Raw genomic sequence first — 15799 nt, 5'->3', positions numbered from 1 at the left:
GAATTTTGTGTTAAATTTTTTTCCTTTCAGTGAGAATTTGTTAAGAACTGGACAATTAAAATTGGGGAAGATGCCTGAATCTATATTTTAATATTATCTCTGAAGTTTAAATAGACTATATTTGTGCCCAATCTCACCTGTCATCTAGCTGGTCTCCTTGCTTTTACTCCTGCCTCCTACATTAGTAGTAGTAGTATACAGGTTGGACTGCTGGTCAGAGACCCCAACTAGTGATGACATAAACAAGATGGTTTATTTTTCTCTCATGTAATAGCCAAAAAACAGGTAAGAAGTGCAGAACTGGTATGGCAGCCCCACAAAATCAGGAACCTCAGCTCCTACTAGCTGATTGGGTTGACATCCCTAGAATGTTGCTCTTCCTCTGCAAGATACAAGATGTATCACCATGCTCACATTTTAGCCAAAGGGAAGCAGGGGAAAGGGAAAGAGAGCATTCCCTTACAACCTTTGAGGAATTGGTTCAGTAATCATACAGATCACTTATGCTCACTTATGAACTTAGAACTTAGTCACAGGCCATATCTAGCAACAAAAGAACCAGGGGAAAGTATTTGTTAGGGTAGGTAGCCATGTCCCCAGCTAAAAACGACAGATCTATTACTATAGAAGAGAAGAATAGTTATTAGGATCCAACTGTCTCTGGTGACCTCTTTATATCCATTCTCCTTCCAGGAGACAGTGACCATTCTAAAACATAAATTGAATCATGGCATATATTGGCCACAGACCATTTAAGGGCTTCCCAGTGCTCTGAAAATACCAACTAAAATTCTTACTATGGTCTACAAGGCTCTGCATAGTCTGCAAGAGCCTTGGTCTATTTGCTTGTCTTATCTTGTGCCCCACTTTCTGTGCTCCAGCCATATCTGTTCTCATTCAAGTCCTCAAACACACATTCACTTTCTCAGGAGAAACTTTCCCAACCTGGCTTCCTTTGTTAAAAAGCTCTAATAGCAGAAATCTTGCCTTTGCGGCACTGAGCTCATGTATTTGTGCAATCATCTGACTACTTCTCTCCTCCATGACACTGTAGGGTCCACGAGGGTAGGGGCCATGCGTTTTTGCTTGTATTATGGTGTGTTCCTAGTGCTAACCCAGGGCTTGTCACAGAGTGGGCATTCAAATACTTGGATGTATGTCGCAATAGTCTGGCTTATTATTTTACGAGCTCCAGGATTTGGAGAAGTTTATCTCACAGTGAAACACTACATGTAGTGATACACTACATGAAAGTTTACTCTTATTCAAACATTTTACTTTGTGCGCAAGTTAAAGAAACAGTTTGGAGTTATAAGCTTAACCTTCTAATTTAGTTGCTTTGACAATCTGACATTAAATCATTTAGTCTTTTTCTGTTTTAGTTCTCCATCTACAAAATGGATATTAAAACTCTGTTGGGTTTTTTTTTTAGTATTTTATTTATTTATTCATAAGAGACACACACACAGAGAGAGAGGCAGAGATACAGGTGGAGGGAGAAGCAGGCCCCACGCAGGGAGCCCGATGTGGGACTCGATCCCGGGTCTCCAGGGTCACACCCTGGGCTAAAGGCGGCACTAAACCTCTGAGCCACCAGGGCTGCCCCGATTCTTTATTTAATAGCTTACCAAAGAATTTCAATGTGTATATCTCATGTGCAATCTAAACTTTGAGACTGTGGTCCTCCAGGAGGTTATATTTCATAATTAACTAATTGATTTGTTAATTTGAAGGTGGTATCACAGTAATATATTTGTGTGGCTTTGGAATTAATGAACACATTTTGTCACATGAAGGTAAGTTCTTCTGATGGTAATTTGGCATTTTTCTTAGGAAACTGCTACCATAGCTATCCAATTTTACAACAATCAGAAATGTGGACACAGATTTGTAACTCCAAATTTAGATAGAAAAGCTTCTAGAATATGAACTAAATTGCCGGGGAAGTTGTTTCTAAAGATCCTAAATTTAAAAAATAGTTCATATTTCTCATTTAATATGAGAACAGAAATTACACTTGTTAAAGTGTAGCTTTTGAGGGATCCCTGGGTGGCGCAGCGGTTTGGCGCCTGTCTTTGGCCCGGGGCGCGATCCTGGAGACCCGGGATCGAATCCCACGTCGGGCTCCCGGTGCATGGAGCCTGCTTCTCCCTCTGCCTGTGTCTCTGCTTCTCTCTCTCTCACTGTGTGCCTATCGTAAATAAATAAAAATTTAAAAAAAAAATAAAAAAATAAAGTGTAGCTTTTGGGCAGCCCGGTGGCTCAGTGGTTTAGTGCTGCCTTCAGCCCAGGGCTTGATCCTGGAGACCCGGGATTGAGTCCCATGTCAGGCTCCCTCCATGGAGCCTGCTTCTCCCTCTGCCTGTGTCTCTCTCTCTTTCTGTGTCTCTCATGAATAAATAAATAAAATCTTTTTTTAAAAAGTGAGTAGCTTTGAAACCTGAGCCTGAGGTTTTTAGTCAATAGCCAAAAAATTTCATAATTTTTTCCCTTCCCTAACATTTACACGTCTGCAAAATTGTATTGCCTTTTAAAGTTTATAATAGCTCAATACAGAAACCCAGATTCCATTTGATAAATAAGTCTTCAATTCATATGAAAGAATCATACTGGCTCATTTAGCAAGAATATGTAGGTCCAAAATACGGAAGAGAGACATCAAATACATTCAAAATGATACAAGAGACCAAAAAAGTTATTGTCTTTTAACTTTAATAATACACTCAAAATTTTAACACAAGAAGGATTCACTATTTTAATTAACATTTAAACACAATTATAAGGAACAAAAGGCTGAATGCACTTATGAACAAAGTGTAGCATGTGTCTTTTGATTCACGAACTGCCCAAAACATTTAAAATATATGGCATATGAAGTCACAGAACCATAGGGCTAGAAGAAAACCCCACAAGATAATTGCTTAACTAGATTCAGATTGATCTTGACACTGAATACTTTTTTAAGTCACGTGATGGTCATTTTGGTCATCAAACTAACCACAGAGATGTCAATCACAGGGCTTTGCAAATGTGGAATGGTGATTTACAGTTTAAAATGAAGTACAATAGATCACCAGAATAAAACTCCCTTAGTCACTGTTTTATATTTTCAATATGCACACTTAAAATGTTAATATGAGATAAAATTTCACTATTTAAACTCACATTACATGTACCCAAACTACAAATGAAGACAGAAAAAATAGGTACCTACTGTAGCCTCTGGCTTTAAGATCACACACTGGTCAAAACATTTAGAAATTCAAAGGATAAGAAGTCACAATAAAGAGTGGAAAGCCTTAAGACCATTTAACACACTCATTGTACAGCTGACCAAACTAAGGACCAAGGCAACTGGACCATAACAATCCATGTGTGCTTTTTGAAAATGACAGTAACCACCATAGCCATGAGAAATGCAGGTTGACCACTTTAGGAGAATTTAATCTTCAAATCAGCAATTCAGAAAATTTCCCACTATAGGTGAATAAAAGTAGAAGGATGTTAAATGTTCAGGAGAAGTTACTCTTGTAAGTCAGGATGCCTTATGCTGAGGCTTTAGAATAAAAACACTTCACAAATAGAATAGTGAACACAAATTATTACAAGTCAAGATAATAGTTAAATAGAAGTTAGGTAAATTTTCTTGATACACAAACATTGTTTTGATGAACTTTTCAGTAATGAATTTAAAATGAAATGCATTAGCTCCAAACACAAGGTGAACATAAGACCACTTGATAACTTTAGAGCTTATGCAATATTCTTGCTGAAAAGCGGTTACTGAAATTACCAACCAAATGACAGATTATCTTTAAAGCAGCGCCATCCTTATAACCTGCAATCATTTCATTTGCCAATTTTTAAGAAGTATTAGTTGGACTATAAATCCTGTGCAGGTAGACTTCCACTTTGTTGTTACCTAAATTACAGATATCCAAGATACCGACGATATGCACTCTATCCAGTTTCATTGCAGCTTTTATAATATCACCTAAAAGTAAAAAGCAAAAAGTATTATAAAATAAACATTTATTTGGATTTAGTATCACATAAGCTGATTTTTTTTCCTTATAACATTAACAATGTCCCTCATCTTTTCCCTCTCCCATTCAATTTATCACACATTCATCAAAGCTACGTTATGGTAACTTCTGCCCATAACAATGAATATATCAAACAGATGCTACTATTAATGTGAAGATATGGGCTGGTATTCCAAAGCCATATTTAGTTATTTCTACTTTTTAAATCTTCTTGGCAGAGTAAAGTAAGTCTATGTATTTTCAAGGTTATTTATATGGTGTCAAGTGAACAACTTATTGGTACACTTCAAGGAAGTACTAAAATCATTTCTTTCAAAGTCAATTATCAATTCTTTAGAAGACATACAAGACGTAAAGCAAAATACATATATGGAACTAAAATTTTTTTCAAAGTATATTTCCTTTGAGAGAGCTTTACTAACTAACAGCTTTGAATACTCTCAAGAAGCTTTATCAAAAATGGATCAGGTGAGGGACACTACTATGAATGGTGGTGTAGGCAGTTTCAGGGCTGTGCCCCTCCACTAAAGCAATTCATAGGTTGACAAAAACAGATCAACTTATGCAGACTCTGGAATCTAGACAAAAACTGAAAACAGTTGGGAAAGATTAATAAAGAAAGAGATGCTGCACTATGGTAGGGATGTGCTATGGTGTTTTAAATTGCCCATCTACTCCCTCCCTATATCAGCAGCAGCCATGATGATGGCAGCTCACGCTCCTGGTGCAGGTTGCTAGGACCAGATGGTGTGATGCAGAACTTATTCTCAAAGATGTGGTTGTGAGTTCTGACCTGTTAGGCAGTTCCCTCAAGGGCAGATGTAAGGGACTGCTTTTAGTTTCCCTGATTTGGAGCATTTCCATGATGGGGATAGCTTCCCCAGTGACTTTTGTTGAAAGCATATGAAGGCAAAAACATTAGCCAGAGCAGCTGGGGCAAAGTATAAAGTTGGGACAAGCAATAAGCAGAACAAAAAGCCTGGGGGGGGGAGGAGGTTGGGAAAAGACACATGGAGGGGGATAAGGGCCTTTTAAAAGCTCCTATGTACACTAGGACACCAAGAAGGCTACATGTAGGGACGCCCCTCTCTCTGCTCATTCTTTTCTCTCTCTCTCTATTACTCTATCACTCTCTCTCAAATAAATAAATGAAATCTTAAAAAAAAAAGAAGGCTAGATGTATGCCCAGTGCTGGACGCATGCTCAGAAAAAGCCTGAGAATAATTGTTCACCTCTGGCTGACCATCAGGGTTTGCAGAGCAGGAAGTGAAAGCTAAAACAGGGTGGTAAACAGCCTGGGTAAGCACTGAACGAGTGCCACGACACAAATCCAACTGCAAAAACTGGAGATCATTTTTGTCCTTGCTTTCCTTTTCTCACCTCCAGGTGTTTAAAGGAACTCATCCAAAGCACTAAGTGACCACTGCTAAGCTAACAGATCATAGGCTTCAGTGGCTATACATGACAAAGACTTCATTTTCAATATGAAAAATGAAAACCTTTAGAGGTTAAATAACTTAGACAAAGTCGCATGGTGATTCTAATCTACATAGTCTGGCTTCAAGGCATGTGCTCTTAACTTCTGTATGCTAGGGCTACCTCTCTATACAACTGTAACCTAAAAGCCAGTGGTAGATCTAGGTTTTCTGGGGCCTGAAAGGCGTACTATTTAGAAGCCCCTTTTATGAAAAAGAATATAAATACAAAACAGTAACAAAACAAGTGAGGGTTTCTCAAGCTTAGTCTTCATTAGTTTCACAATTAAAGCCACCTCTGCTAGGCATGTCACGAAATCTGATGAATGATTTAAAACTGTGCAAGTTCACTAACAACAACAAATCCAGAAAATAACTATATAGCTTTCTCCTTCTTTCAACGGGATGGACTTTAATCTAGATACTTTGGAAAGATTTTGAGATCTTTAGCTTTGATGCAAACAGCAACAACCCAAACCTTAATAATTCTAATTGTTACCATATATTGACTTTTACAAATAGTGACTTATGGAGTGCCTACAACATAAAGTATAAATGTAAGTGACTCTGCCTACTTGTATTAATGCTTTGGGCAAATGACAACCTCTCAATCTGCTCATCTCGTCCTACATCAGAGAATGTTGTGAGGATTAAATACTTAGGGTGTTAGAGCATTTAGAATGGTGGCTGACACACAGCAAGGACTCAGGTATTAGAAATAATCATTTTCTACCTAAGAAAACCTAGTATGACATTAAAATGTGATCATTTACATCACATAGGGATTCTTTTAAAAGGACTATAGATTTTTTACCTATAAAATGAGCTTCTCTACATTTCACTTTCAATTGTTTGAATTGTTTACAAAACTGCACATTTTAAGAAATGTCACAGATGCATACAGTGAGTATGACAAAGGCAATGCTATGTGTCCTCCACTCCATTTCCTCATGGTTACAGGGGAAGATAAAGTGTCCTGGCATCTCTTACAGCTAGGTTGGGATCATGTAAGTAAGTTCTGGCAATGAGAATGTGAGTAGAAATGATGAGTCACTTCCAGTCCAACATAATTACAAGCTAGTGCTTCCTTCATCTCTTCCTTCCTCTGCCTAGATAGCCCTATAAGCCACTTGTTCCTGCTGAAGCTGCAACAAAATGGAAGCAGCCTTCATTCTTGAATCACTGCTGAGAAGAAAGCTAACTATTGATCAGACTTAATTTGAGCGAGAAATAAACATTTATTTTGTCATTATTTTTGCAGGCAGAAATATCACACTATGTTACAAGATAGGTTAGATGGTGCCACAGTTACAAAGCCACTTCAAAGTCTCAGTGACTTTAACACAATAAATGTTAATGCTTCTAAAGTGTTTATCAATGGAGATGGTAACTCAATGTATTCAAAGAGGAGGAAGGGGTGTGTGTGTGTGTGTATGTGTGTGTGTTCCTGTAGTTCATAGTTAGAGATGATATCCAATTAAGACATCATATCAGTAAGTATTAGTCAATAAGTGATTTGGGAAATACCGCTAACCACTTGAAAAAATTAAAACTGGGTCTGTTCCTCAAGTTGCATACCAAAATAAGTTCCAATTAGATTAAAATTTTCAACTGTGAAAATGAACCCATATTAACATCAAAACACCAAGCAACCCAGTTTAAAATGGGCAAAATACTTGAATATATATTTTTTCAAAGAAGATATACAAATGGCCAATGAGCACATGAAAAGATGCCCAACATCATTCATAACTAGGGAAATACAAATCAGAACCAAAATGAGATACCACTTCAGGATGGCTGGTTTATTAAGAAAAAAAAAAAAAAAAAAAACGCCAAAAACAAAACCCCCAGAAAATAACTATTGGTGAGAATGTGGAGAAACTGGGATCCTCGTGCATTGCTGGTGGGAATGTAAAATGGTTTAGTTGCTGTGAAAAATGGTTTGGTAGTTGTTCAAAAAGTTAAATTCAGAATTACCATATGATTCAGCAATTCCACTTATAGGTATATTTCCAAAAGAATTGAAAGCAAGGACTCAGACACTCGTACACCAATATTCATAGCAGAATTACTCACAATAGCCAAGAGGTAGAAACAATCCAAATGTCCATCAACAGATGAATGGATACACAAAATGTGGTATATACATACAATGAAATGTTCTTCAGCTATAAAAAGGAATGAAATTCTGATGTATATTACAACATGGATGACCAAGTGACATAAGCCAGACACAAAGGGCAAAGACTGTATGATTCCACTTATATGAGGTACCTGAAATAGGCAAATTCATAGAAATAGGAGGTAAAATAGAGGTCACTAAGGACTGGAGACGGGGGAAATGGGGAGTTACTATTTAAAGGTATCAGAATTTCTGTTTGGGATGATGAAAAAGTTCTGAAAATGGAGAGCAGTGATGTTGCATAACAGTGCGAATATACTTAATGTCACTGAATTGTACAGTTAAAAATGGTTAAAATGGTAAATTTTATGTAAATTTTGTCATAATAAAAATGATATGAGTAAAAAAATGAAACTATAAAAGTACCAAAAACCCATGCTGAATTAAAAGAAATAATCTGGGACTAAGTGATGCCCTTCTGAGTATGACATAAAACCAGCAGCCACAAAAGTAAAAGATTGATATATTTGAGTACATAAAAATAAAATTACTTAAAATAACAAAAGAAGCCTTCCATTGAACAAATTTAGTCAAACAGGGTAAAAGTATTTACAACACATAATAAAGGATTAGTTACTTTAATATGCAAATAAAACTTAGAAATTAATAAGAAAAAGAACATTCTTATAGAGGGGAGCCTGGGTGGCTCAGTCAGTTAAGTGTATGCCTTCAACTCAGGTCATGATCCAAGGGTCCTGTGATCGAACCCCACATAGGGCTCTCTGCTCAGTGGGGAGTCTTCCTCTCCCTCTCCCTCTGCTTTTTCCCTGCCTTGATCTCTCTCAAATACATAAACAAAATCTTTTTAAAAAAAGAACATTCTTATAGAACAATGGAAAAAGTAAAACTAGCATGTAAAATTCATAGAGAGAAGAAATATAAATGGCAAACAAACATTATGATGTTCAAGCTGAGAAATAAATAAGAAATGCAAATGAGAATAGTGATATAATAACTTTTTTGGCCATCAGTCTGCTAAGGAGTAACAAGAACAATAATACCTAGCATTTTTAAGGGTGTGAATGAAGTGGCACTCAACATACCTCAGCACAATAAATGCCATATATAAAAAACCCATAGCTAACACCATCCTAAATTGGGAAAAATTGAGAACTTTCCTCCTAAGGTCAGGAATAAGATAAGGATGTCCACTCTCATCACTTTTAATCATTAAAGTACTGGAAGTTCTAGTCATAGCAATCAGACAACAAAAAGGAATAAAAAGCATCCAAAATCAGTAAGGAAGAAGTAAAACACTCAGTATTCACAAACAACGTGATACTTTATATAGAAAACCCTAAAGACTCCACCAAAAAACTGCGAGAACTGATAAAAAAAAATTCACTGAAGTCACAGGATACAAAACCAACATACAGGAATCTATTGCATTTCTATACAGTACTTATAATGAAAACAGTAGAAAGAAATTAAGAAGACAACCCCATCACAACTGCACTCAAAATAATAACATACCTATGAATTAACCTCACCAAAGAGGTGAAAGACTTGTACCCTGAAAACTATAAAACAGTGATGAAAGAAATTGAAGATGACATAAAGAAATGGAAAGACATTCCATACTCATGGACTGGAAGAACAAATATATTCAAAATGTCTATACTACCCAAAGCAATCTATATTAAATCTATAGATTTAATGCAATCCCTATCAAATACTAGCAGCTTTTTTCACAATTAGATGAAACAATCCTAAAATTTATATGGAACTTACAAAGACTCAGAATAGCCAAAGCAATTTTGGAAAAGCACAGCTGGAGGCATCACATCCTGGACTTCAAGTAATATTACAAAGCTGTAGTAATCAAAACAGTATGGTATTGGCATAAAAACAGGCACACAGATCAATGGAACAGAATAGAAAAACCAGAAATGACCTACAACTATATGGTATGTTGATCTTCAAATAACAGGAAAGAATATCCAGTGGGAAAAAGACAGTCTCTTCAACAAATTGTGTTGGGAAAACTAGACAGCTACATGGAAAAGAATGAAACCAGACCACTTTCTTACACCATACACAAAAATAATATGGATTAAAGATCTAAATGTGAAACTTGAAATCATAAAAATCCTAGAAGAGAGCTCAGGCAGTAATGTGTCTGACATGGGCCATAGCAACATCTTCCTAGATATGTTTCCTACAGCAAGGGAAACAAAAATAAAAATAAACTATTAGGACTATGTAAAAATAAAAAGTTTCTGTACAGTGAAGGGAACAATCAACAAAACTCAAAGGCAACCTACAGAATGGGAGAAGATATTTGCAACTGAAATATTCAATAAAGGGTTAGTATCCAAAATATATAATGCACTTATACAACTCAACACCCAAAAACTAAATAATCCAATTTAAAAATGGGCAGAAGAAATGAACAGATATTTCTCCAAAGGAGAAGCCCAGATGGTCAAGAGACACATGAAAATATGCTCAACATTGCTTATCATCAGGGAAATGCAAATTAAAACTACAATGAGATGTCACCTCACCCTGTTAGAATGGCTAACATCAACAACACAAGAAACAAGTGTTGATGAGGATGTGGAGAAAAAGAACCCTCTTGCACTGGTTGGTGAGATTGCAAACTGGTGCAGTGACTCTGGAAATCAGTATTGAGGTTTCTCAAAAAGTTAAAAACTGCCCTATGATTCAGCAACCGCACTACTGGGTATTTCCCCAAAGAATTAAAAAAAAAAAAACACTAATTCAAAAGGATACATGCAGCCCTATGTTTACTGCAGCATTATTTATAATAGCCAAATTATGGAAGTAGCCCAGGTGTGCATAGATAGGTATATGGATAAAGAAGCTGTGGTATATATATGTACAATGGAATATTATTCAGCCATAAAAAAGAATGAACTCTTGCCATCTGCAACGAGGTGGATGGATCTAGAGAGTATAATGCTAAGTGAAATAAGTCAGAGAAAGACAAATACCACATGATTTCACTCATATGTGGAATTTAAGAAACAAAGTGAAGGAGCAAAGGAAAATAAAAGAGAGAAACAAGCCAAGAAATAGACTCCTAACTATTGAGAACAAACTGGTGGTTGCCAGAATGGGGGTTGGTAGAGGGATGGTTCAAATAGGCGATGGGGATTAAGGAGTGCACTTGTGATGAGCACTGGGTGATATATGGGATAGCTGAATCACTATCTTGTACACCTGAAATGAATATAACATTGTATGTTAGCTATATTGGAATTAAAAAAAAAGACTCTGAGAGGGAGGAGAAATAGAATATATACTGTTATATGCAAAAATAATTTCTTAAAGGATTCAAAGAGTATTTACTGGTTATTTCTAGAGAGGGGATGAGTGAGTTGGCAGAAGGGGATGGACCTGCATAGGCAGGGAGGGGAACTTTACTCTCACACAATGACTTTGTGTACCATTTGAATTTTTGAACTGTGAACATATACAGCTTTTGTAATCAAAAAGAAACTAGGTTACAAAAAATGTTTAAAAGATGACACCAAAGGTAGAAGCTACTGCAATTCATTATTCTGTACTTATTTTAATCTTCAGTTTGGAATTCTGGAAGGAACAGGAATGTTTCAAATCTGGCGGATCTGGCTTCGAATTCCAGCTGTTACCCATGCTGGTGAGTCTCTGATTTTTAATCAAACTATCTATAAATAGGGGATACTAATGCTTACCTTGCAAGGCTCTTATTAGGTGTAACTGTAATTTATGTAAAATGCCTAGGCACAATGCTTGGCACAGAGCTAAAGGGACACTATCATTATTATGAATAATGCTATGTCATGAAAAACATGACTTTTTCTATTTGAAACAAATCACCTTGGTTTTGATTACCACATCACTTTTCGAGTGATTCTTGCCCTCCATGTCTCAAATATTAATTGCTTTGGCAGAATGATACTATGTTTTTTCAGGTGACCATGTTAGTGACTTCTGAAGAACAACTGGCATGAACAACTGGTAAGTAGCTGAGAATTTTGCCTTGGTATATGATACCAATAATAACATATACATATAATAGAAAAAATGTGATGGAAGTAGATGTTGTACACAGTAAGAAAATGAGTACACAGATATTTAAACTATATATTAGGGCACTAATTAAAAAATTTGGAATTTCTGGAAGTCTAAAGAGCTGCAATGTAGGAAGTAATCCTGTAAGTCAACTAATACATCTCTAAAATGAACTGTGGAAAAAATAAAATATTCTTATAAAGTCAGATATTCAACTTCAGTTTGTAGTAATCATTACTGCCAAAAGTTACTTCATCATCAGGCACAGCTCATAAGACTTGTTTAAAAACAATATACCCTCAAGAGTTTCATCAAAACCCACCACAAAATCCCATGATAATAAAGGCTGTCTTAAAAGCTCTCTTCAATGCAAAAACCTTCAAAGCTCAATGAAAACTGCTAGAAACTTTACTACCTGCTCAGGAAATAGAAACAACAACAGCAAGTGGATAATTATAATTGGATATATAATTTTATGGGAGTATAGAAATTATGTAGTAGCCTAAACAATTAGTTGGTTGAAGTGTTTCACTATTGGGATTGCATGAACTCCCAGCAGTCCTCAAGGAATTTATTGCATAGCACTTGAATAACTAAACATTTATAAGAGAAACAACCATACTGTACCACAGCATGGAGGTATTAAAATTTCAGGCAATTGTAAGGTGAAAGAACAAATCATCTCGCCTGAGTTAAAAGGAGAGAAGAGTTGAATTGGCACTGCTCCATGTGCATACCACTTAATTTAATGAATACTTAGATTTAAAAATGTATTCTAAGAGAACATTCTTAATGTCTACCTGGAACAAAAACCATTAATTTGTCCAATTTTATTTGTGCTCGCTTTGGCAGCACATATTCCAATTTTATTCAAAAATATATTCTCATTTATAAGTCTTGGGGTACATTTACCAAATAACCCTTTAAATTATATTGAATGTTAAGGCTAGAACTATTTATATAATAACATCTTAAGATTAGAACTATTTACAATATTAATTTTATCTTCTGAGTGAAAGGAATACTGAGATTGTGTTACCTGCAAGTGCTCTTGGACCTGGCAATCTGTCATTGCCAGCTCCATCCTGCGGATAGACACAGCTGTAATTCATGCAGGTCAATAATGTGTCGATTTGAGATGTTCGGAGATCTTCTGGACAATACATGGGCAGGAATGCAACATCAATTGCGATCTCATGGTTCAGACCTGTATAGAAAAACCACACTTCGTTGAAAGTGGGTTAATACATGAAGTTAACGAGGCCTGGTTTGCTGGTTTGATCCTGAAATGTGCCAAACAGTGTACCGTTTCAGAGATAGGAACTAAACCCTTTGCTGTGCAAAACTTTATGAATACATGCAGCTGGTTGGAAGAGGAGACACTTGAGCAGTCTATCACCACTGCTGATATAACAATCCAAAATATTTTACCAAAAAAAAAAAAAAACCCAAAAAACAAAATATTTTACCAAAAACCAAAACCGAAAAAACAAAACAAAACAAAACACACACACACAAAAAAAAGCCCAAAATGTTTTACCTACTGGTAGAATGTTTAAATTTTAATATCCAGAGGATGGCCTGGTCACATAAATGAAGACATGTAGAACATTTTCTTGGTCATTATGTCAGGGACCATTACAGGACAGAATAATTCAGAGAGGACTATTGGTTCCCTTATTATCATTTGAACTTAAGGATTTATGACTCAAGCAAAGCCAGGGATGGTAGTAACAAGGTCCCACTTGTCCTTAATTATACAATAAAAACTTCACTTACTCACCATTAGGGCTATAAAAGGTTGTAGTAGAAAAGGGGCTATGGGGGAACTATCAAAGTAGAGTACTGACCTGTGACTGTCATCTCTTTGTATGGGTCAATGTCAACTAGGGTGGATAAAAAAGACTTTTTTAGGGGCACCTGGGTGGCTTAGTTGCTTAGGTGTCCAACTGTTGATTTCAGCTCAGGTCATGATCTCAGGGACCTGGAATCGAGTCCTGAATTGGACTCTGTACTCTGCAGGGAGTCAGGCCTGAGGATTTGCATCCTCTCCCTCTGACTTTTCCTGTGCTTGCATACTCTCTAAGATAAATAAATAAATCTTAAAAAAAAGACATTTTAGAGGCAAGGCTTTGAGCTGGGTATGAAAGGATGAACAGCATTTAAATAAACAGAGAGAGAAGGTATTTTAGGTGGGGCAGGGAGTAGCCAAAACTTTAGATCAGAGTAAGGAGACCATTTTGAGTGGAAGAAGGGTAAACACACAGAACACAACTTGAAAACCCTATGAATTCTACCCAGTCACCCAAAACAGAAACCTGGAAGTTATATTTAATTCCTTCTTTTTGTTCTTCCCTAACATGTAGCCAGCAAGCGTCACAGATTCTATGACCTTAATAGCTCCTCTACTCATTGGGACAGCAAATCTTTACTGTGCATGGGTCAGTGATAGGTAAACAAACTCCTTCCTGTTAAGCTGTAAGCGGATCCAGAAATGCAAGTCCATTCTTTGCTTTTTATGGGCAAGTGACACTAAAATTCCACAGCTTTAATTTAACATACAATTAAGGGCTACTTAAAGGTTTTAAGGATTACTAAAATTTGGTATTCATCAACTATAATAGTCACGATATCTAGAATTTACTGAGGATTTCAATCTGGTATGAGAAGTATAACCACAATTGTATAAAGAAAAAAAAAAGTATAACCACCTCATAACTCTTAGCTATGTTGGAAAATGCATGTGGAGTGCACATGCTGGTATGTGCTTTCCTTAATTCTAAGATCAAATCTAACTCTAAGATATACCATCAACTGAATAACAGTTTTAATAAAAAGGAAACTCTGCATTAAATGTGCCCATTGACTGTAAGATGCATTCCAACTAGCAAATGTAAAAAAAAGAAAAAAGAAAAAAAAAAAAAGAAAGTATGCTTAGAATTGAGAAAATACCAGAAGGTGTAAATCCTGATATTCTCAGGAAGTTAGTTTGATCATCAGTGAGTCATTGATACTATTTTGAGTTATTTTCTAAATTATAAAATATTGTGAGGTTAGCTTCATCATTACTCACGAAATCTGTCATGAGTTCTTTGGTTAAAACTAGAGTTCAGGGTACAAATGTATAAGTAAACAGCCCTCAGGGCCTCCATACTTGCTGTTTCTGTGCCTACAATGTTCTTTCCTCAGATAACCAAATGGTTCCTTCACCCCCATCAGGATTCTGGTGAAATGCTGCTTTTTCTGGGAGACCTCCACTCTATTAAAATGTAATCCTTTTCAGGGTGTCTGTGTGACTCAGTCGGTTAAGCCTCTGACTCCTAATTTCAGCTCAGGTCATGATCTCAGGCATGAGATTGTGCCCCACACTGGGCTCTGTGCTGGGCATGGAGCCTGCTTGAGATTCTCTCTCCTCCTCTCCTTCTGCCCCTTCCCCCCTTAAAAAAAGATAAAACGTAATTCTTTTTTTTTTTTTTAAAGATTTTATTTATTTATTCATGAGAGACACAGAGAGAGGCAGAAGGGGAGGCAGAGGGAGAGGCAGGCTCCCTGCAGGGACCCTGATGTGGGACTCAATCCAGGTCAGGACCCTGGGGTTATGACCTGAGTCACCCAGGCATCCCTAATCCTTTTCTACTACATTATTTTCCAACCTCTTTCTTCTAGAACTTATTGTTATTTCTTTTATCAGCAAGCTCTCTTATTTGTTGTGTTCACTCATATAACCTCGTAACCTCAGGACCTAGAACAGTGCCGGGCACACATTAGGTGCTCAGTAAATATTTGTTAAATTGAGCAAATGAAAGTATGTTTGTGCATTCTTTACCTGTAATTTTCAAATACTAGACTTTAAGACATCTATGCATTAAGTGTTCAAATATGAATTCATCTGTATTCCTGTTACCAAAGGAGATGAACATAAACATCCTCCCCACCATGTGCATACATATATATTTCAGTGGTGACTTACTGTTGATGAGTTACTTTAGTAAGTAACTTATACCTTACTATCTATCTAGGTAAGTGTGATCGTATATCTGGACTCATTCAAAATTATAGGAAAATATAAAATC

The 15799-nt window shown here is 36.4% G+C and overlaps 1 protein-coding gene across 5 annotated transcripts in view; it reads right to left on the bottom strand.

The window, feature by feature from the left end:
* Positions 1-2695: 2695 nt before the first annotated feature.
* Positions 2696-15799, bottom strand: part of RADX (RPA1 related single stranded DNA binding protein, X-linked) — a 264805-nt gene continuing 251701 nt past the window's right edge. For all 5 annotated transcript variants that reach the window (XM_072743305.1, XM_072743303.1, XM_072743304.1 and 2 more), the window contains 2 exons: positions 12766-12933; positions 2696-3994 (listed from right to left, as the gene is read on the bottom strand). In XM_072743305.1, coding sequence (XP_072599406.1) covers positions 3864-3994; positions 12766-12933 — 299 coding nt within the window. In that variant the 3' untranslated portion in view covers positions 2696-3863. The remainder of the gene's footprint in view (positions 3995-12765; positions 12934-15799) is intronic.

This window comes from Vulpes vulpes, chromosome X (genome assembly GCF_048418805.1).
Source record: "Vulpes vulpes isolate BD-2025 chromosome X, VulVul3, whole genome shotgun sequence".
Taxonomy (NCBI): Eukaryota; Metazoa; Chordata; class Mammalia; order Carnivora; family Canidae; genus Vulpes; species Vulpes vulpes.
This window is presented reverse-complemented; position numbering and strand designations above follow the sequence as displayed.